At 46.3% G+C, this 23053-nt stretch overlaps 1 protein-coding gene across 1 annotated transcript; it reads left to right on the forward strand.

The window, feature by feature from the left end:
- Nucleotides 1-1868: 1868 nt before the first annotated feature.
- LOC138818162 (L-selectin-like) lies at nt 1869-17544 on the forward strand. Its single transcript, XM_070009096.1, has 8 exons — nt 1869-1991; nt 3021-3102; nt 4370-4756; nt 6117-6224; nt 8217-8402; nt 9931-10059; nt 14019-14037; nt 17150-17544. Exons 1-8 carry the CDS (start codon nt 1989-1991, stop codon nt 17166-17168), a joined length of 933 nt encoding a protein of 310 aa, XP_069865197.1. The 5' UTR covers nt 1869-1988; the 3' UTR covers nt 17169-17544.
- Nucleotides 17545-23053: the final 5509 nt, after the last annotated feature.

Raw genomic sequence — 23053 nt, forward strand, 5'->3', positions numbered from 1 at the left:
GTGGGCTTGAAATCCTGACTGAATATGGTCACGTGAGAATTAGAGGAACCATCTTGGGTACATCCTGGGCTTGAACTCAGGGTCTGGGCGCTGCCCCCAAGCTTCTATAGCTCAAGGCTAGTGCTCTACTTGTTGAGCCACAGCACCACTTCGGGTCTTTTCTGTGTATGTGGTACTGAGGAATCGCACCCAGGGCTTCCTGCATGCTAGGCAAGCACTCTGCCACTGAGCCACCTTCCCAGCCCTGTCTTGGTACTTTCCCAGGCCTTGGCTCCAAGTTCATACTCCTTTGTCTTGTCTTCCAAGGCCATAGCAGAAATTCAGTGTAATGATCTGAAACATTACATTCTGAAGGAACTGGCCTCAGTTCAGAAACCAGTATGTCTTCACAGCAACTCCCTTAACCTCTCTGAGACTCCTTAACGTGGGAGTAATAGTTTGTATAGCACAGTGCTATTACTAAGATTGAATAGGTCATTTATAAGAGGTACTAAGCTCTACAGCGTTCATTATTTTGTAGTTTTCTATATTCATATTTACATGCACATAGTAGCAATATAAAGTATAAAATATTGTACATTATATTATAAATATATGTTTACATATTGCATATACAATTAAGTACAGTATGATGTTTGTAATACACTCATAAGTTTACATTGTTTACAACTATATATTTAGATTAAATATTTATATATGGATATTTTTACCAGTTTTATATTTTTACAATGCAAATACGATCGTGTCAGTGGCCTGGTTTCTTTTACTTCTATTATTATTCTTAGGTAATGATTTGAGACCCAACTTCCTGTGAAATCTTATTTCCTTCACATTTTATGGGAGATAATGGCCTTTGGAGTCCTGAAATGTTCCTGGGACAAAAGCTGACTTCCTCCACTATTACTACCTTCGCGTGTTTGTAGGAAGGGGTTCGCTCAACCTGCCGGATCATGAGGATTCTCCAGCCCCCACCCCGGGTCCCTCTGCGCTCCAGTGCTGGGCCGGCCTTGGCCTCTCCCGGCCTCCTCAGGACACGCTGGTAGCAGGTTTCCACTAGAGGGCGGTCAAAGAAAGAGGGAGGAAAAAGCAGCCTGGCGGGCTGGCCAGCAACACTGGATTTGGCATCATAGTCCGTTTGTGTCAAGTACAACCTTCCAATCTGTGGAATGATCAAGGATCCCTTTCTTGTGCAGACGGGAGTTAGCCTGGTGTTTGTGGGGGGGAGGAGAAAGAAGGGCTAGGGGAGAAGGAGGGTTAGAAAGGAGAGATTGGGAGAGAGGGATGGAGGGAGAGAGGGAGAGAGAGAGGAGAGAGGAGAGGGAGAGAGAGGGGGGAAAGAGGGAGACAGAGAGAGAGGGAGAAGGAGAGGAAGAAAGAGAGGGGAGAGGAGAGGGAGAAAGAGAGGGAGAGGGAGAAAGAGAGAGAGGGGAGAGGGAGAGAGAGAGGGGAGAGGGAGAGAGAGAGGGAGAGGGAGAGAGAGAGGGGAGAGGGAGAGAGAGAAGGAGAGGGAGACAGGGAGGAGAAAGAAGGGCTAGGGGAGAAGGAGGGTTAGAAAGGAGAGATTGGGAGAGAGCTGAGAAAAAGGAGTGGCTACAGCAAGAGAAGAGAGAGAAGAAGAAGAGAGATGAGTAGGAGAAGAGAGGGAGGGGGAAATGGGAGGGAGGGAGGGAGGGAAGGAGGGAGGGAGGGAAGAAGGGAGGGAGGGAGGGAGGGAGGGAAGGAGGGAGGGAGGGAGGGAACAATCTCAGCACAAGATGCTTCAGTCAGCAGCTGGTTTTTCCTCGGGGAGGTGGTGGAGGTAGGAAAGGGGTGGGGAAAGAGGAGGGGGAAGAAGCAGAAGAGGGGGAGGGGGGAGGCTGGGTCAGAGCCCTGCGGTGCCGCCCTGCTGCCCGCAGCAAACTCTTGCACAAGGACCCGAGGCTCCCAGGCCCCAGGAGGGCTGCGCGCAGAGGGACAGGAGAGGAGAGGAGAGGAGCACCAGAGAAGCCATGGTGAGCTGCAGCCCACACCATCCCAGACCCTCCAGAAGCTTCTCGGGGTTGTCCTGGCAGGAGGCAGCATGGGGGTGGGCAAGCCATCCATTGAGATTTGGGGGTAAAAAAAGATGACAGAATCCCCCAAAATGTGGTCAGAGTTTCAACAAGGGGATCCTAGCATGTCGGCTCGCAGACTGCCGATTCCTTCCCCTCTGCCCTGTCTCTTGAAGATCCAAGGAACCCTTTGGCCACAGCGGCCTGAAAAAAAATAGAATTTTAAAAAACGCGGAGAGCCCTGTGGTCTCCTCATCCACTTGCAGTGCTCGCAAGGTCTCGCTTTGTATTCGGCACAAAGACGTCTCTCCTTTCCCATTTCCTCCTTGGTTATCTCTGCTTTTAGGTAGTTGAGGCATATTGACTCACCAGGGTCAGTGTGAAGAGCCGGTGCTAAATGAGAATAGCGCTAGTGTGTGAAGCACCAAAGAATGCTTTTTACAAATACCCACACCAACTATGACATGGTTTAAAAGCTGAGCTGAGGGGCTGGGAAAGTGGCTCAGTGGTAGAGCGCTTGCTTGCCTTGCATGCCTGAGGCCCTGGGTTCGATTCCTCAGCACCACATAAGCAGAAAGAAAAAAGCCAGAAGTGGCACTGTGGCTTAAATGGTAGAGTGCTAGCCTTGAGCTGAAGAGCTGAGGGACAGCGCCCAGGCCCAGAGTTCAGGCCCCACGACCGGACCCCCCCTCCCCCCCAAAAAATAAAAGCTGAGCTGAAAAGGAGGTATAAAAATGATAGAAATGTAGACTAATACCAGACCAACCAACGATGATGAGCAGCTGGAGACTGAACTATGAAACCAATGGAAGCAGCACTGAGCACCAGCTTGGGAGTCATTTGATGTGATTTTTCGCCCATGTTTGAGAATTCTCTTCCCGGGACAGGCTTCATAGGCATACATGGTCTAGTCTGAATTGTACGAACATGATCGTCAAAGCGCTGTAACTAGGAGGCTCACCCAAATATCCTTTTGCGTTTTCTTTGCAGATACTTGCGTGGAAGCGTCAGGGTGCGGGGCGGGGCTCCCGGGCCCTGTGCGGACTGTGGCTGTGGTCGGCGCTCTGCTGCGGTATGCCGTGGTGCTGTGCATCACCCCTTCTAACTCCCGCTCTTCCCTCTCCTCTAAGACCATGTGCTTGCTGGGAAAATTGTTAGGTCAGCAGCTGTGAACCATCCCTTCTATGAACATCCCTTTTCTACTTTTTATCTTTAGTTGGTTCTCAGAAACGTGAGCCCTTTCTTTACCTGCTACACCCTGTATGGCCCAATCCAGATCCCGACAAATCCCCTGGGAGTCTTCATGTCCTGCCGGTTCACGTTCATGACGAGCTATGGCAAGAAGGCTCTCCCGAGGGAAGCCAGTTGCTCAGCATTTTGTTTCCTATGAACAGTTGCTGTGCATAATGTAGTTTCTGCATTTGCAGCGTGAGCTCCACCAGCTGGGCACTGGTGGCTCATGCCAGCCACTCAGCAGGCTGAGAGCTGAGGATCACCGTTCAAAGCCAGCCCAGGCAGGAAAGCCTGTGGGACTCTTTAATTAGCCACCCAAAAGTTGGAAGGGGAACTGTGGCTCAAATGGTAGAGTCCTAGTCTTGACCACAAAAGCTTGAGGAGAGTGCTCAGGCCCTGAGTTCAAACCTAGCACGGATGTGCATACTCACATGCATGCACGCACACGCACGCACACACACACACACACACACACACACACACAAAACTAGGGTGTTTACCTTTTGGTGTTTCTTCCATTATGTTGCAAGTTTTATGTCTGAGTTGTAGGCTTTCCATCAACACCTTTGGACAGACTTTCCCGCTTCCTCGCAAGCTTGTGTTTTCAGCTCTGACTGTGCTGCACACCGCCCCGCACATTCCCTGTGTGGCCTCTGTCCTTCTTCTTCTGGGAAGCCAGAATTCCTTTACCCATCACGCATTTCCTGCATCTCTTCAAAGTACACGCGCTGCTTTATGAACCGAGGGAGACCGACGTGCTAAGTGATTGACAGGCACTCAGAAAATGCAGCATGAATTTCTAAAGTACGCTGGTTAGACGTCACTGGAGAGCATTTTGAGGAAGACACTTTCATGAAAACAAATCTAGAAAAACCATTAAATGGGGGTAAAATAATGCCATGTGGTGAGAGCCTTCTACATTCAAGCCGGAAGGTCCCGGTTCTGCTTCCCATTGGCAAACAACTCTGCTCCTGAGACAGTCACTTACTCTTTTCTTTGGGGGGAGGGGCTCTCGGCTCCTCTTTGAGCTGGCAGCTCAGCCTGGGCGGGGCTCCTACCAGCTGTCACGTTATGTCAGTGACGCGTTTTATGCTGATGTCTTTCAGATTTCTTGGCATATCATGGGACTGACTGCTGGACTTACCATTATTCTGCAAAACCTATGACCTGGGAAAATGCTAGAAGGTTCTGCCAAGAAACTTACACAGACTTAGTTGCCATACAAAATAAGGCCGAGATTGAGTACCTAGAACGGACCCTGCCCTTCAGCCGATATTACTACTGGATAGGCATCCGGAAGATCGGACAGACATGGACGTGGGTGGGGACCAACAAGACTCTCACGGAAGAGGCAGAGAACTGGGGGGCGGGGGAGCCCAACAACAAGAAATCCAAGGAGGACTGCGTGGAGATCTACATCAAGAGGGAAAGAGACTCCGGAAAGTGGAATGATGACGCCTGCCACAAACGCAAGGCAGCCCTGTGCTACACAGGTGGGCAGCGCAGGGGGGGGGCGCCTCAGGAGCGCCTCGGTCAGGACGGGGAGGCTCATGCCACGCCAGTGACCGAGTCCTAAAACCCCACAGCTCTAGCCCTCGAAATAAGCTTGAATCGTGCACATTCTGAGCATTTCTGGTGTGTAAAAAGCCGGTCCCTCTAGCAAGTGACATCAAGGTGTTAAGGCCAATAGGTGGGGGAGGAGGAGGAGGAGGAGGAGAGAGAGAGAGAGAGAGAGAGAGAGAGAGAGAGAGAGAGAGAGAGAGAGAGAGAGAGAGAGAGAGAGAGAGAGAGAGAGAGAGGAGCCATGCGCTTGCTGGAGAGGCAGGGAGTTGGTGTTGAGAGTTCGCTCGTTGTGAAGTAGGGGCTTAGATGTTGCAGGTCTCAGCTCCTTAATAATTCTTTACACCACCACATTGCATGATTTTTGTGGCTGATGAAAACTCCTGTAAGTACCATTACAATAATTCCAGCCTAGTTAGGACTTGCCAATCCCTATTTGAGCAATGACGTGGAGTTACTTTGGCTCCTTAGGGCAGCATGGCTTTTTAACTCGAGGGCTTTCTTCCTGTAAAGACAGGGAAGGCCAAGCAGAATGCAGAAACGACTGAGGTCAAACCATCACGGAATGTGTTTATCACACTAAAAAAAAGGAATAGCAAAGGTTCTCATGCACGCTCCTGTTTTCCCATATACACCATTACTATCAGCCTAAAAGCAAAAAAGGTCTATAGTTAGCATATTCCACAAATGAAAAAAATAGCATGAAATTTTTACACACACAAAAGATTTGAAATAAAGAAGGTGGCCACAAATTTGTTTTAAACGGGGAGAGATAAAAACAAGAGGGCTAAGCTGGGTGCTGGTGGCTCACGTCTGTCATCCTAGCTACTCAAGAGGATTGAGGTTCAAAGCCAGCCTGGGCAGGAAAATTCCTGAGACTGTTATCTCCAATGAACCACCAGAAAACCAGAAGTGGATCTGTGGCTCAAAGTGGTTGAGTGCTCGCCTTGAGCATAAAAGCCCAGGGACAGCGCCCAGGCCCTGAATTCAGGTCCTATGATAGACCGACCAAAAAAGGGCTAAGAGTTCTAAAAGGGGTGAATGTGACCAAAGAACATTATATATCTATGTGGAAATCTCAGGGTAAACTCTTCACATGATGGAAATGCTGGGATTAAGTAAACGTTTCCTAATTATTAAAATCATCTCAACAAAAAATTATGGATAGGGAAATGACCAGAAATACTACAATATAACTAATAATGGATCATCTCAACAAAAGCATTGTGGATAGGGAAATGACTAGGAACACGAACACCGAAGTCTACTAATGGTTGTGTTCTGACCTTACAGCTTCCTGCAGGTCCCAGTCATGCAGTGGTCGTGGAGAATGTGTCGAAACCATCAATAACCACACCTGTAACTGTGAGGCGGGGTACTACGGACCCGAGTGCCAGTTTGGTGAGCCGTTTCCTTTCTTTGTTTCTTCTGACAGTGCCACACATTCTGTAAGCCATGGTAGGAGTTGGCTGGGGCAAACTGATCCAAGCCATGCTGAGAAACGGGAAGTTTTGACCTGTTAGTTATGCTTTCCCCCTGCTGCTCTCTTCCCATGGAGATTTCATAAGTCAGCATGAAGTTTCAATTCATTTCACAAGTTCTTTTTTTTTTTTTTTTTTTTTTTAGTACCACAAAGAGCAAGGTGTTGAGTTAAAACCCTGTGCAAATGACAATAAAGAATCAGGCATGGAGAGTTGTAAAGTCAGAATGACAGGGAGCCATTTACCATTAGGAAGTACGCTTGTTCGCTGACAGGTAGGGACACACAGGAAAGCACATGGAATGATTCAGAATACAGACCAGAGAAAGAGAACGCGTTTATTTGGGCTGGGTGTTTCAGGAGAAGACAAAGCAAATATAGATCTTGCCTTCAAAGGATCTACAGTTAATTAGAGGACATTACCTATGTTCATAATTGAGTTTGAAGGAAAGCAAGACACACTAGAGTATGCTGTAGAGATGAGGGAATGTGGAGGGAGGAAATCTGTCCTTCTCTAGGTTTGGCATTTAAGGCAAATGTCCTAGGAAAAGCACGTGAAAGAGCTCCACATGAGTCTTGAAGTCATTCAGAACCATGGTGATAGAAATGGAAGGCACCCATTTAAAGTCTTGGACCCAGCCCACCACTACAAGAGATATCAAATCCTTTGAGTGATGTTGGGCCAGATTTCAAAAGTATGAAGTATCTGGTGCATACAATAGAAAACCAATGCTTTTGTGATAAACAGTGCTTTTGAAGAATAAGGAATTAAGGCTAACATAGATCTAAATGTCAATCAGTTAAGATTTCATACTTTAACATTTAACCTTAGAGCCCTGAATTCCACCTGATACTTATCTCCAGTGTAGAACTCTAGTTTTCAATCTGTGGATCGCTGGTTTTCCCATTTCTCTAGGCACTGTAGCCCTCTTTTTGCACTGGGAGGGGAGGGGAGGGAGGTGGTTGCTTTCCTTCATCTCATTGTTTTCCGGTTCTCTTTCAACACAAGGAGCATTTCTCCCCTCGGTGGTTCCTTCTTGGATGCTTCTCCAAGCCCATCAAGTAGTTTATTTCTCATCTTCTGCCTTTAGTCTATTGTTCTTTTGATTCTACATCTTGCCCTTGTGAAGACTCACATATCTCTGTGACCTTGTGATGGACAAATCTGTCATTAACAGTGTCCTTTGAGATGTTCACAAGCCTGTGGGTTCTAGCCAGTTCACCTTCTTTTTTCAGAATCTCATGACATGGAGCCAGCTTTTACACGGGCACTCTGTCTGTGGTGAACCTCTCTCACCCCCCGCCCCGCGGTTTTGCAAGGAAATACACTATCAATTCATACACTTACTATTGCTCCAATTACTCTCCTACTTGACAGCCCTGTCAGTGCCCTCTTGATCTTTCTCCCCATTTATTACAGTAGTCTTCAACAAGAACGCCACAACTTTAAATCAGTTCCACCCAAATATATTACTCATTCTACTGGCAGGCTGATGAACTAAAACATGTCATTTCTGGGTGGCAATTATCCTCTTAATTTGCATCTATCATTTGTCTTAGGGGATAAAATCTAAGTTCATCAAGATCTAGAGTAACGTTTGATAGATAGTAAGTCAACGAAAAAGCCAGGTGCTTTGTCTTAGCTCCCATCTTCCTGGCCATGTCTTGTATCTTGCCTTTCCTCCGCTTGCCTTCTAATAATCCCCAAATACTTACAGTTCTCCACCACTCACACTGGCTTTGGATCTCCTTCTCTCTCATTACACATGGCTATCTAGTCATCTTGAAGACATGATTCAGAGACTGTTTTTTCCAGGACTGTTGTTTTGAATGTGTGCCTATCAAGTGGCAATGCTAGCATTCAAATCCATCAGGTCTTAACGCTTCCAACTCTGTTGCTTTGCTCATTGAAGTGGTCGAGTGTGAGCCTCTGAGCGCCCCAGACCTGGGCACCATGGACTGTGTCCACCCTTTGGGAAACTTCAGCTTCCGCTCCCAGTGTACCTTCCTCTGCGCAGACGGGACAGATCTAATCGGGGCTGAAGAGACCAGCTGTGGACCCCTGGGGAACTGGTCGTCTCTCGAACCAATCTGTCAAGGTGAGCAGCTCCACTTTAGACGGTGTATTGTGATACAATGCCATGCAGATAAGGGAATGCAGGGAAGAAGTCTGCATCATTTCCTGGAGCTTAATTTAGCTTAACTTGCATTGCACTGTGATGCTTTTCAAAGAGGTTTGTGTTTTTTTTTCATTTTAAATTCAATGATTAGGTGATACTAAGGAACTGAACCCAGGGCCTCATGCATGCTAGCAAGCACTCTACCACTAAGCCACCTTCCCAGCCCCAAAGAGGTTTATCCTCATTAAAATGAAAAAGAAACCTCCCAAACAGACAAACAACAAATTCTTCCTGGGCCATCTGACTATGTGAAAGATGATTTATAAAATATAATTTATAGAAAGGTACTTTATAATTTATAGCAATATAGTAGGGATTTTCTGTATTTTTTTGTTTTCCTCAATGTCAATAATAAAGATTTGGTGACCCTCCACTGAATCTTAGATCCTGTCCTCTCAATCACACCCATTTCATGTTCTGCCCTACGTAACGCCAGCTGTGTCCTTGGGGTGGGGAGCAGAGGTCCTTCCCAGTGTTTTTCTTTGGTATGTTCGCCAAGTCTTCTTTTATTTTTCCTGTCGTGTAAACTCTTAGGAGAATAATAACTACAAAAAATAACTACTACCAAAAATGGAAGAACCATCCCCAGTTTTTTTTTTTTTTACTCACTTAAAATTCAGAGAAACTATCCGTTAGCTGCCAAAATAATTCACACATTGGAGAAAACATGGTTTATCTGCACTTAGAAAGCTTTGATCACACTTGCTACATTTATGCGCCTGCTTCACAAGTTTCTATAGCTTGTCTCAAAAGAAATGTCAGCAAATTTGACCCACACTGAATTGAACCAATCTTGGGCATGCTTCAGAGACAAGATATTTTTCAGGGCAGCTCAGGTAGGCTTTAGGATGGATGAACAAGTGGAAATCATCACCGTTCACTGGAAAGAATCAGGAGCAGACTTGCAGGAAGCGTGTGCCGAGCTGGGAGTCCCCAGGCTGGGGTGAGAGTGAACGGGCTCCGGGGCACTGAGCCTTCTCCGTTAGCCCCTCCCCAGCTCAGCCAAACCATCAAGAAGATGAAGTCCAAAAGCATGGGCAGGGGGCATTTCCACAAGTTGGGAATTTCTCAGTTCACTGGGAAAATGGCTCTTCTTTTCTTTATTCCTGAACTTATATGAAGACTTTTCTAGCTCTTCTCTATGTGTCAGAGTACTAAACGCTGAACAAGTCCAGGCAGCTAGACACATGGTGACTACCTTTTGCTAAGATCTTTAGACACAGCCCCGAGAACCCCAGCAACCCCAGATCTGAGAGCACAGACTGGTGAAGTCTTTGCTGTAGACGAATTGTGGGCTCTCCACCCATAACCGATGTCCCTTGGTCAAATAGGAGATGAGGCATCAAGTCACCTCTTGTTGGGAGACATGAGAAGGAAATAAATCTCCACGGCTAAGGAAATCGTGTTTCTGGTCTCACGCTCTGCACCTCGCTGATTTCTGTTTCAGAGACAGGCCGGAGTTTCTCAGTGACCAACGAAGGTGGCTACAACCCCCTCTTCATTCCAGTGGCGGTCATGGTCACTGCCTTCTCTGGACTGGCATTTATCATTTGGTTGGCGAGACGACTGAGCAGAGGTATGTGAGTTTAATTTCTTGTGAAAATGAAACAACTTTAAAGCAAAAAAATGAAAAGAAAGAAAACCCACAGGAAACTCGAACTGCATAGAATCAACAGCAGCAGGTGCCAAGCCTTGTGTTTCATAGATTCCAGTGCCTGCAGACATGTAAATCAGCTGAGGCCAGACAATGATTTTCATTAGGCAAACCTTTTTAAAAATGCCTATTGTCTGTAAGGTACCTTACTAGGGTGATAGCCAAATTAGGCATTCTAATTGTTCTTGGCTTTTAAAAAATTCTGAAAGAGAAGGAAAAACACATAATGTCCATCCTCTAGAAGACTATGTGCTGGGCAGGTACCAGTGGCTCACGCCTGTAATCCTAGCTACACAGAAGGCTGAGATCTGAGGATTGTGGTTCAAAGCCAGCCCGGGCAGGGAAGCCCCGGAGTGAAGCTGTGGTTCAAGTGGTAGAGCACTAGCCTTGAGCAACAAAGCTTAGGAACAGTGCTTAGGTTCTGGGTTCAAACCCCAGGGTGGACACACACACACACACACACACACACACACACATACACACTCACTAGTATAATTTTTCTAAGATATGAACCAAATGTCCACTAAGCTGTTCACGGAATTGCTCTTAAGTACTTGACCTTGTGAAGGGTCAACTACTACATGTGAAGCAGCGCTGTCCCTGGCAGGAATCCGCAGGCACCCTTCCTGGTAGCTTGTTCCCAAGGCCAAGGGCACCTCGTATGCTTGAGGGATGTCTTGGGAAGTTACTTTCCGCTACCTAGGTTGGATATGGAATCCTGCAGAGAACACCGTCTCCTGCCCCCTTCCCCTGAGAGGTCTGTGCAGCTGCAGCCTTCCGCAGGATTGGATTTTCACTCCCACCTTTGGTCGGACTCAGGAGGCAGACCCATTCGAAGCTGTAGAAGTCACAGATATTGGGCAGCTGTTGTGGGACCCCTGTTTTCAGGAGAAGATGATGGATGACCTCGAAGCGATTGCTAAGCAATCCTTCTGAGCCATCTGCCTGTGGTACCCGTTGATTGTCGTTTAAGTGCCCCTTCCATTAGATTAGTATGTATTTTGTCCACTGACTATGCGGGTCCCCGGCTGTGTGTCCTGGCAACTGCAGGGATGTACTTAGCCTGTCCACAATGAGCTAGCACCGGGGTCTGGTCCTTCATTCTACCCTGAAAACTGGAAGTGTCAGATTAGCTTTCTAACCAGCCTAGAAAGACCATGGAGAAGCCATTGAAGAGGAGCAAGAACTTTACTAACTGTAACATAACCACACTGAGCCGTGAAAATGTCTGCCCTGCCTCTGAGAGAAATTTTGTGGCATTTGGATCCCGCCATGATAGAGTACTGGGTTCCTAACAGCAACTTCACTGGTGCGAAAGAGGAATGGCAAATCGTTCTTGCCATTGACTTACCTTTCTTTCCCTTGAGATTTTAAGGCTGGAACCCAACCTTCCTTGGGTGATTATGGCAGAATTCAGGGGGTGGAGAGCAAAGTGGGCGATCGCATATTAATTACACATTGGGATAAGCTATCGCAATAACGTCAAGGATTTGGGGGCTGAAAGTCAGCTTAATAAGGAACATATTTATTCCAGATTCATACCCTTCAATAAATAGTCGTAGCACCAAAAGACAGAATGGAAGTCACATGTATTTAGAGAAGTCTCACTGGTGAAGGCTGTTTGATAAGTAGTGTAAGAAAAGAAGTAAGGTTGTTTTTAGTTTTTTTTTTTAACCTTGGAGTCATTTCTGTACAAGATCTCAAACTGATAAGTTGAGAACCCATGCCCCTACTGTGGGAATCAGTGTGGGGCAAACAGGAAACAGATAACGGCCATGTAGGCTATTTACAGTTATGCCAGCAATGAGAACACACACCCCAAGATCACCGACTGTGGCAGGAAAGCTGGGGTGGCAGGAAAGCCACATTTAAATCGTCTACCAATATTTCCAACTTTCAAGCCATTGGCCTGGTGTTCTAACACTTCTAGTTGTACTTGGTTCTTAAACACAGGAACAATATCTTTTTTTTTTCTATAGACACAATGTCAGAAATGATCCTAGGGCCCAGGCTGTACGCCTACTGGGTTCATTGATGCGTTTACAAAGATAAAGGGAAAAGTAATAAACCTGTAAATACACATATACCTCTGTTCTGAGAATTTGATCTTACTTTTTGCTGCTGATCCAGGCTTGAACTCAGGGCCTGGGTGCTGCTGCCCTTGAGCTTTTTTTTCTTTCTGTTTTTTTGTTTTTGCTCTACTACTTGAGCCACAGCTCCATTTCCAGATCTCTCTCTCTCTCTCTCTCTCTCTCTCTCTCTCTCTCTCTCTCTCTCTCTCTCTGTCTCTCTGTCTCTGTCTCTGTCTCTGTCTCTGTCTCTCTCTCTCTCTCTCTCTCTCTCTCTCTCTCTCTGTGTGTGTGTGTGTGTGTGTGTGTGTGTGTGAGATTAATTAGAGATAAGAGTCCCATGGACTTGCCTGCCTGGGCTGTTTTCACACCAAGATCCTCCTATCTCAGCCTCCCGAGTAACTAGCATTACAGGTCTGAGCTAATTGGGGCTCAGCTGTTCTGAGAATTGTCCAGAAAGCTGCAGAAAGGGAGCAGGTGACATTTTCGCGCATGATGGCCCTGATCTTTTATTAGATGAATCCTTGGAACCTGGCTGTAGGGCACCTATCCCAGCAATCTTCGTATCAGACATCAACTCCCTTCTCCCGGGCTAGGAATAAGGGAGAGTTCCAGAAACACATTCCCCTGGTCATTGGTTCCACCAGAAACACTTTGTATTCCAGAACCATCTTTCTCTGAGTAGTCACTAACATTGGCTCTGTTTGGTAAAAGAGTCAAACAGGCCAGGCGCTGGTAGCTCACGCCTGTAATCCTAGCTACTCAGGAGGCTGAGATCTGAGGATCGCGGTTCAAAGCCAGCCCGGGCAGGAGAGACCGTGAGACTCCTATCTCCAATAAACCACCAGAAAACCGGAAGTGGCGCTGTAGCTCAAGTGGTAGAGCGTTCGCCTTGAGCTGAAGAGCTGAGGGACAGCACCCAGGCCCAGAGTTCAAGCCCCACGACCGACAAAAAAAAAAAAAAAGAGTCAAACAGCATGTACCCTAGACGCTCTTGTCTTCAGAGTCAGAAAATTAGCTCCCCACCCCTTTGGTTAGAGGAATTTTCCACTTGAACCAACACATAGGGTAGAAGAAGGCATGAAGCTGAACACATGCCCCCTTGCTTCCCTTTTCTTCAAGAAGAAACCTCCTCAGTAGGAACAGAGTTTTGCTTATACATTATTATGGGTTTCATTGTCCCTAAAAGATAAACAACGTTTCTGTGAAGATAAACTTGACTCTTCTGAAGACTCAGCGTATGCCACCAGCAGGCAGAATTTTGGCTGAAAGATTTTACACAGTAATTTCTAACACTAAAGGATTAGAACGGAAATTGGGTACAAGGTCTAGGCTCTGGCCTACAAACTTTGAAATACATTTCCTTTTGTCGACCCAGTAAGGAAGATGGGATTGCTATCACCTTTGTGGTTTACAGAAGAGAAGCAACTTGTTCAAAGACAGGTCCCAGCCTCCAGGTGCCCAAACAGGGCTTTCAGCTGAGTGGAAACTTCAACGTTCAGCCACGGAAATAATTCTTTCTCCTTCAAGAGCTTTTCCTGCTTTTATTCTTCTTTTATGTTGCTTTCCTATAGACCCCAATTCTCCAGCTCATTTCAAAAAGGATGTAAATTCACCAAATCCATTCAAAATGATAACTCGACCTAAAAAGCCAGAAACAGTCAACTTTTAGGGGCCGCCTCAGGTCCCCTTACATACCTAACACATGCACATTTCAAAAGACAGATGGGTGGGTAGAAACCTCCTTTCTCCCTCACATCAAGAGGAAATTGCCTGCTTTCCACTAATTGCATTTTTCGTTTGTATTTTTAGGCAAGAAATCTCAGGAAAGGTAAGTTTTGCCAGTGTGTTTTTCCATGTGTCGATTCTTTCTCTACTTTCCTTAATATGCTTCCTATTATAGCTTAATCCCAAAGTAGATACAATTAATTAATTTTACAAAGGGGGGGTTCATTGAAGGGAACTATCCAGGTACAGTAATAAGTCCCTTGCCTCCCTTAAACTATTTTTTGTACTAGTGGAGCTAAATAGATGAATATATGAGTAATAATCTGTTAGGAAAGGTCAGTTAGCCAGAAGGGAAGTTTTACTGATTATCCTCAAAATTTCTTTTCAGTTTTTATTAGCATATATCATATATACAAGGGGGAGGTTTTATGATGACAGGTCCATACCTGGGTGCAATGTATTTCAATCAATATGTTCATCTATTTTCTTCGAGGGTTCAAAGCATTCTGTTATATTATTTCTTGGCCTGGCTGAAAATACCTCCAGGACCTATACATATGAATCAAGGAGTATTTAATTCCACAAGAATTTATTGAGAATGTACCCCAGACACGAAGAATGAGTCCCTGAATGCCTAATGCAAAAGGGTAAATGACTCCTACTCTGCTTCTGCAGCATGGAGACGGGGGCACGCATGATTTCCAGATACCACTTCCACCAAAAAGGCACTTTAAAAAAAGCTTGGCCTTGAAACCCAGATTCTTTCGTTGGCGTAATAATGCAGACTAGCAAGATGGAATGCAGACACAGGAAAGTACCTGATCCACCTGACAGAGTGAACATGGGAAAATAGTTCAGTTTTGTGACTCGCTTTGAAACGTATGGGAGTTTAAGTAAAAAGAACTATGGGGATGACATGTCTTGGGTGGTGTGCTGAGCACCCAGCCAGACAGCTTGGAAAGACATGGGTAGGTGTCTGGAGAGGGCCAGTCTGAGCTTGGACAACATGCTAGCCACGGCTGTCACTGAGAAGATCTCAGTGGAGTGGGCTGTAGCTCAGAATGCAGCAGAGAGGGTCTGGGAAGGTGGCTCAGTGGTAGAGTGCTTGCCTTGCATGCCTGAGGCCCTGGGTTCGATTCCTCAGCACCACATAAGCAAAAAGAAAAAAAAAAGAATGCAGCAGAGAAACGGAGGGAGATGAGCCAAGGAAGCCTTCTACTGGCCCCAGGAGAGTACAGTAAGCCTGTCTTACTTATTTATGGGTTTATTATGTGTAGCTGTTGAGCAAGCACGGTTGGTGGTAAATTTTGTTTTGATCCCAAGAAACCTCAAAAACAAAAGAAAGGTAAATTCCTGCATAACACACCTCAGTTGCTGCCACGAAGCTCTGAATCAGGCCCGTGGCGTCACCAGCCAGGTTTCAGTTGTGTGGTACAAGGGAATCAGCAAGGACACGTGTCTTTGGATGGGAAACAGTGGAAAACCCGCTGAGGCAGAATGTGGCTGTCCTGTGTGCACGGCCCAGAAGAGAGCGGAAGGGAGCAGCAACAGGATGGCACTAGAGTCCTTCCATTCCTTCTGCTCTATTTTCTCATTTATTACCCCATCTTCTCTTTATAGCACAGATGGTGTCCTTGTAAGAAACGAGTCTGTTTGGTGGGGGAGGGGGGGCTGGCCTCCATATCTCCCTGAAGAAAAACTACAAGATGTAAAGCCGAATTCCCTGCTCTTACCCAGCGAGGGGAGGTTTTCTGGCACTATGTACCCAAAGCTGTTGTCTGCCCACGGGAACTGCACGCTGTCCTTGCTGCAAGGTGGAAGCAGCTCCGTTCATCCTTTTAGGTGCCCTTGAGGGCGCAGGAAAAGACGGGTCTGGACGCATATGAACACTAATTTAATAACCACTTCAGGCAAACAGCCATAGCATGGCTAGCGGCTCACTGATGTTTACGCGAATCAGGTTATAGTTGATTACCCATCACCTGTAAGCTTGAGAGCTCAGGGCTCTCGACTCCTAGGATACAGTTCTAAGCCCCAGAAGCCCTCTTCCCAGTAGTGTGAATTTTTTGTTTTTGCTGTTTCACACCAAGCCATTCTGTTACTGAGGTTACTGAGGAAGGGAGGGGGAGCAGAAATAGAGTATGTTTCTAGACCAAGCCAAGGTAGGATGAAACACTATCACACTAAATTCTATGTGTCAATTTCTGAAGCCCTTGAGCTCGTTTACATTCCTGTGCATTTTTGGCTCGTGAATGAATGACTTTTTGGGCAGTTGTGGTTTTGATTCTTGCCGGTTATTTTGACTTTTGCAAACTGTTTCTCCTGTTTGTCACCTCATTTGCTTCTAGTGTCTAAATTTCACCTGGGTAAAAGTTACACCCAAGATACACAGGAAGATACGATGCCAACCTCAGGGCAGGGTATACGTGAGATTCTACTTTCAGAAACTTTTTTTTAAGCTCTAAATTGGCAAACAGGTTTGCAGCTGCTGCACTGTGGTTTTCCCTGATGGTTCATCACCAGACCAGAGCTATAGAATCTGGTTCTATGTTTGAAAAGTGCTAAGACAAAACAAACTTGATTTTCCTTTGTCCTTTCCAAGAATGAGACAATTGAAACATACAAAAAAAGACATATTTTTCATTAAATGAAATTTGTCACTGTCTCACTAAATTATATTCTAGAAGAATTAGGCATTTAGAACTACAATCATTCTTTTCATGAGTTTTGATTTTTCTCTGATTTCACTTTCCATTTGAGGATATTGTCTCCCACTGCCTCAATTTTCCACTGTTCAAAGTCAGTATACAATCTATCTCAAAATCAATAGGTCTGGGAACAAGTGCTGCATCACAGATACTTCACCAGCTGTGGCTATGGGCTGAGAATCCCAGGTACCAATCAGACTTTTGAAGCAGTTTGAATTGAAACTTACATTTTCTCAGTAGTAGAACATGCAAATAAATGTAAGGGCCACTGCAGGATTCTCTTCCCTTTTGCCTTAGAATGTTTTGTTTCCTGTCCAAAATTCCCAGGAGAACACATTCCCTTGCTTCTAACATGTTATTTTTCTTACTAACACTTTAAGCTTGCAATTTGCTCCATTATCACCTTTGGGAAATGCCTACTTTTACTGCTCACAGTTTTCATGTTTGCAAACTTTAATTGTTTTTGAGTTCCTGGGCTTAATTTGCAATCTCTTGCTTTTCTTTTAGGATGGATGACCCATACTAGTCCGTCCATGGTGAAGGAAAATTCTTAAGCTACGAGAAAAATCACTGGGAAATGACTTCAAATCTTTCCAGGATATCTTGTGAAGAGAAAGTGTTTCCTTCGGTGTACCTGGGAGATTTCTTCATGACCAACATCCCCTTCTGCTCCCCTTTGGACCTTTATTCATTCTCCTACTCACAACCCACAGCTGATGTTACATAGCTCTGTTTTTCATCATCTTTTCTAGGGAGAAACAAATGAGACCAGACTAGAAAGGGGGGGGGAAAGATTTCTATGGAATATAAAGATATCTAACTTTGCTCTTTCCTATTTCTTATTTCAAGTGCCATTTCAATAATGTACTCGATAATAAAGGTTATTATGATCCTGTATATAACATGACATTGCTTTATTCAGTGAAATAAATGTAGTTTTCCCCCCATCCTAACTGTGCCTTTCATGCTTCCTTAGCAGAAGATTCTGAAGGTTTTCCCAGAGCTAGAACAAAAGTAGCTCTCAGGCCTTCTCCTGAGGTTAGACTGAAAGATGCACTGGCTGAAGAGAGAAGCAGGGACGAAGTGCCATAGAACAGCTTTAAATCCAGACCAAAGCTTCTGAAGTTTATGCAACAGTGTCTGGGAAAAACTTGAGCAAGTGAGGACAGGATCACAACAGAATTCGAGATTAGGAATTGGGCAGAAATGGAAGCAGAGACACTCATTCATTAAGGTAACTGTTCAGGCAAGAAGGTTCCACTGTGCGACATCGCGAAGCGTTTGTGTCTGACTAGCTGGGGTGGGGGAACGGAGCGTCTCAGGGAGTGGACCAAAGCCCTCAGAAAGGAAAAAGAAAATCAAACAAAAAAAATCTGGTTAAATATGGCTTATGCAAATATTCCTTTTTCAAAGATCTTGTAGGAAAGTCCCTTCTTTGTTATTTTTCCTCTGATTGAATTTATCTCTTTTATTCTTTTTTTTTGGTCGGTCATGGGGCCTGAACTCTGGGTGCTGTCCCTCAGCTCTTCAGCTCAAGGCTAGCGCTCTACCACCTGAGCCACAGCGCCACTTCTGGCTTTTTTGCTTATGTGGTGCTGAGGAATCGAACCCAGGGCCTCATGCATGCAAGGCAAGTGCTCTACCACTGAGCCACCTTCCCAGCCCCTCCTATATAGGAGCCACACAAGGATATTTACAAAGCGTCTGTAAATGCAAAGACAAGTAGAAAAAAATCTGGGAATGGGAAAAAGCCTCAGCTTGAAAATGCTGTTAGAAATGAGATCAATCCCAACCCATTAAAGGCAAGTAATCTGAATGTAGTCTCTTAAGTGAAATTGTGGTAAGAGACCCTAGGGTAGAAGGCAGGGACACTCCGAAAACCTCTGTCCATGGGCTCATGCGTGGACTGCGTGACTGGTTTCATGTGGATTTAGAGCAAACGGGCAGAATGCATATTTGATGATGGTATGACCTACACAATTATTATATTTACTTCTGGAAAATTCTTTATGAATGTTAGAGAAATCAGCATGTCCTTAGAGACCACATACGCAAAGCAGTTGTTTCCAAATCTTCTACTATAGGAATATTTATTAACATAAAAAACATTGAAGGATAGGAGTGACATTTTACAGCCTAGTATTTGAGAAAAATACAGGAACTAGGTCCCTGGTCCTGTCATGCTCTGTGACTGCCCAGAGACAAGTTTCTGTCGCATAAATGAAATCTTACGGTAGACAGTGCACGTGAGACAGAGGTGGCCCCGTAGTCGAGAACAAACAATACCTTCACGGGGAATGAAGGAGTTGCTCACATTTTTTGCTCACAACTGGCACTCTACCACATCTCGACTTCCTGTTTTCTGCTGTTTAACTGGAGATAGGATTCTGGAGGATATATCTGTAAAAGCTCAGAACCACTATCCCGCATCTCAGCCTCCTGGGTAGCTGGGATTACAGGTTCTAGCACCAGCACCCAGCTTCCATCAGGATTCTCTCTCTTCTCTACTACTCCTTAACAAACTTCTTCAGTCACTCCTGTTATAATATTTTTTTTTTTTGGGTCCAGTCGTGGGGCTTGAACTCTGGGCTGGGCGCTGTCCCTCAGCTCTTCAGCTCAAGGCCAGCGCTCAAGAGCCACAGCGCCACTTCCGGCTTTTTTCTTATGTGGTGCTGAGGAATCGAACCCAGGGCCTCAGGCATGCAAGGCAAGCGCTCTACCCCTGAGCCACCTTCCCAGCCCCCTGTTATAATAGTGTTGTATATTCTTTGTTGTTATCCCTTTTTGTGTGAGGAATGTGTGATAGGCAACTCTATTCGGCTCTCTCACTGATATTTCCATTATTCTCATTTTAATATAAAAAATGATCATAGACCAGGGGTCAGCGGTTCATGCCTGCCACCCTTCACCTCTTAGAGGGCTGAGACAGGAAGGATTGCAATTCCTGAGCTAGCATGGGTAGAAAAATCCAGCAAAAAGCAAGGCCAAAGGTGTGGCTCAAAGTAGTAAAACTCATCTGAACACACTAGTTGAATGGGCCCTAGGCCTTGAGTTCAAAGCCTACCAGTGCAAAAAAGCAAACAAGCTATAAACTCAGAACCTAAGTTTAGCTCAAGCCTTTGAAACTCCAAGTTCACTCTCCTCTAAATCCCAATGAAGGTTAAAGTCAATTCCTTGAATGTACAAGCTAGTGTCGTGTTTGTCCTATGCTTATGTACTGTTCATTCAACATCTACCACTCAGCGCTAACGAACAGCTGTGTGCTATGTGTGCTAGGCCCCATTTTTTGCCTCCGGCTTCAGTGCAGTCACGTTTTACTGAGCGGTGGTACACAGGTCAGCACGGGATCACTGAGTCCAGGGAGAGTCTCTCGTGTGGATGAGCAACTGATGAATCACAGTCTCATCAAACCAACAGGATATTTGGCAATGACAAGGTGCCAAAGAGGAAAAGTGAGTATCTTGGCAAGTTCCCTGGGTTCACCCTAGTCTGCCCTTGCATGAGTGGCTTTATCCAGTGGCATCTCCCCATTGTTGCTCCTTGGTACATGAATCAGGACCTCAAACCCCAAAATTTCCACCGGACTTCATTCCGGGCATTATCTTCCCATGTTTGGAAAACAATGATTTACTACACACAAGGGCAGCTGGGGAAATCTGTAGGGCCTGGCCAGGAAAGCACAGCACGCACCTTGCGTTTCAATAGAGCAGGAAGGGGAAGTGGGCCTCTAAGCTCAGGGAATCTTGCCTAAGGGCACACTGCCCCCTTCCTCCCCCACCCCCGTTTCATCTTCCTCCTGCTCTGAAGGGCTGGCACACCCCACACACTGCGGAAATGCAAACCCTAAGCAGCAGACACTGCCACCCTTTGCCAGGGACAAGTTTTCAGTACTGCCAGCTTCTGTCAAAAATTTTTCTTTAAACATTCAAATATTGGTAGAGGTATTGGCAGTGCTTTGGGGTCATGGAAGCCAACCACGTCTGTCTGTACCTGTGCCACTGAAGAAAACACTCTGATGATACATCAAGAGGGATCGAAGCCAAATTTAAAACATAAACTGGGGCTGGGAAGGTGGCTCAGTGGTAGAGTGCTTGCCTCGCATGCATGAGGCCCTGGGTTCGATTCCTCAGCACCATATAAGCAGAAAAAAGCCAGAAGTGGCGCTGTGGCTCAAGTGGTAGAGTGCTAGTCTTGAGCTGAAGAGCTGAGGGACAGCGCCCAGGCCCAGAGTTCAGGCCCCACAACTGATAACAATATATAAATATACTTCTTGAATGCCAGACTAATGATGTAGTGAAACCATTTTGTTCAGGGAGGATTATAAGAGGTCCTTCCAGAAGAAAGTAGAAGTCTAAAATAAGCCTGCAGTTTACTGGATCTCTGGAGGGTTGAATGCACACTGATAATGCGCTTATCCTATTACCCCTGTAGTGAAGGACAGTTTATTATTGTTTTGCTGTTGTTGTTTGGTGGTACTGGGGTTTGAACTCAGAATCTTGTGCTTGTGCTTGTCAAGTATTTATCTGGTTTTTGAAGCAGATACTCTGGACTCAGAATATTTGAAGAAGATTTTATACCATTTTTTCTCTAAGAAATGTTAAATATATTTGTAAAAATCTGTTTGCTTTGTTTTTAAATATTGGTGGAATTCATGTATAAATTATCTGAGACTTTGTGGGCCAGTTTTAATTCAAATCCTTCCTTCCTTCCTTCCTTCCTCTCTCTCTCTTCCTCTCTGCCTCCCTCCCTCTCTCCCTCTCTCTCTCCCTCCCTCCCTCTCTTTCTGTCTCTGTCTCTGTCTTTCTGTCTGTCTGTCTGTCTCTCTCTGTCTCTGTCCCTGTCTCTCTGTCTCTCTTTCTCTCTGTCTGTCTGTCTGTCTGTCTGTCTGTCTGTCTGTCTGTCTGTCTGTCTGTCTGTCTCTCTCTCTCTCTCTCGGGTCCTCATGCTTGCTAGGCAGGTACTCTTAACTATTGAACCATGCTTTCAGCCCTGGTTTTTGATGATTATTTTTTAGATAAGGTCTCCCTTCTTACCTTGATGTGTTCGGTTGCTACATAGTTGGGATTCGTTGTTCACCACCACCCCAGGTCATTGTTGAGACGGGTCTTGTGAACTTTCTACTCAGTCTGTTTTTGAACCATGATCCTCACAATTTCAACCTCCGAGCTAGCTAGGGCGACAGGGGCACTGGACCTGGTGTCTGTTCATTTTTTATGGCATGAAAATGAGAACAACTGTGGCACCCACATGCTAGCTGGACATTTCCCTATCACTTGTTCTCCACACAGAGAGAGATGGCAACAGCGAAGACACACGAGTGTGACCGTGGAGTGACTGAGGAGCCTGACACACGAGTGTGACCGTGGAGTGACTGAGGAGCCTGACACACGAGTGTGCCCGTGGAGTGACTGAGGAGCCTGACACACGAGTATGCCCGTGGAGTGACTGAGGAGCCTGCCAGCGCAGCAGGGAGTGAAAAGATACCGAGGGAGCTTGAAACCTCCACAGCTCCAACGTGCCTACCTCCTCTGCATTCCGTGTCAGACCCAAACCTGGGCAGTGTCTTCTCGTGGGGAGAAGGTACTCGGGAGAGCCCCAGCGGTCCCCATTACAGAAGACTCCTGGAATCCTCCTGGCCCTCCCCCACCCCAGACCTCGGCCCCGAATGTGGAATGGTGGTGTGATCCGCAGCCACGGCTGGCTGTGTTGCTGCAGAGTTCACCTCCCTCTCTGTGCTCTTCACTGCGAGCTTCAGCCCCGTCCTGGGAGTGGACCCCCTGCCAGAGCACTTCACCCCAAAGCTGAGGTCCAGGCACATCTCCAATCCTCAGGCCATCCACACAGACCGTGTCTGCACCAACAGCTCCTGCTCTGTGAGCCCAGCTACTTAGAGCCAGAGCCGAGCAGAAAGTCCTGGCTTCCAAATCCCTGTAGCTACCTCTTCCACAACAACGAAGAGTGCCCACTCTGAAGGGAGGCTGACACAGGGCCAAGGCTTGCGTGTGGTGTCCCCTGGCTACAGCCAACCAAGCAGCAGCTCTGTTCCCTGCCGAGATCACCGAGAGCACATCCCCTCCACCGCCCTGCGGTGCCGCTGCGCGCCCTGCCACCGGCCCAACATCCTTCCCAGGGGCACCTGCCCCCAGCGGGCACTGTACAACTGGCACACCTGTGTAACGGTGTGCATCCTAACCCCACGGCAGCAACTGGCCAGCTTCAGAGCCCTGCCAGCCATGGATCCATCCACCAGAGAATCTACCCTAGGTCACTGGCCTGCACCACCTGCAGGTGCTTGTGCACAGCCTGGGCACGGGCTGTTTGTGGCCCTTCTCCCAGTGAAACCACACCATGGGACCATGGCCACAGACACTCACAGTCTGAACTGACACAATGGCACACACTGATGATGAG

This window comes from Dipodomys merriami, unplaced genomic scaffold (genome assembly GCF_024711535.1).
Source record: "Dipodomys merriami isolate MVZ:Mamm:240054 unplaced genomic scaffold, mDipMer1.0.p SCAF_72, whole genome shotgun sequence".
NCBI lineage: Eukaryota > Metazoa > Chordata > Mammalia > Rodentia > Heteromyidae > Dipodomys > Dipodomys merriami.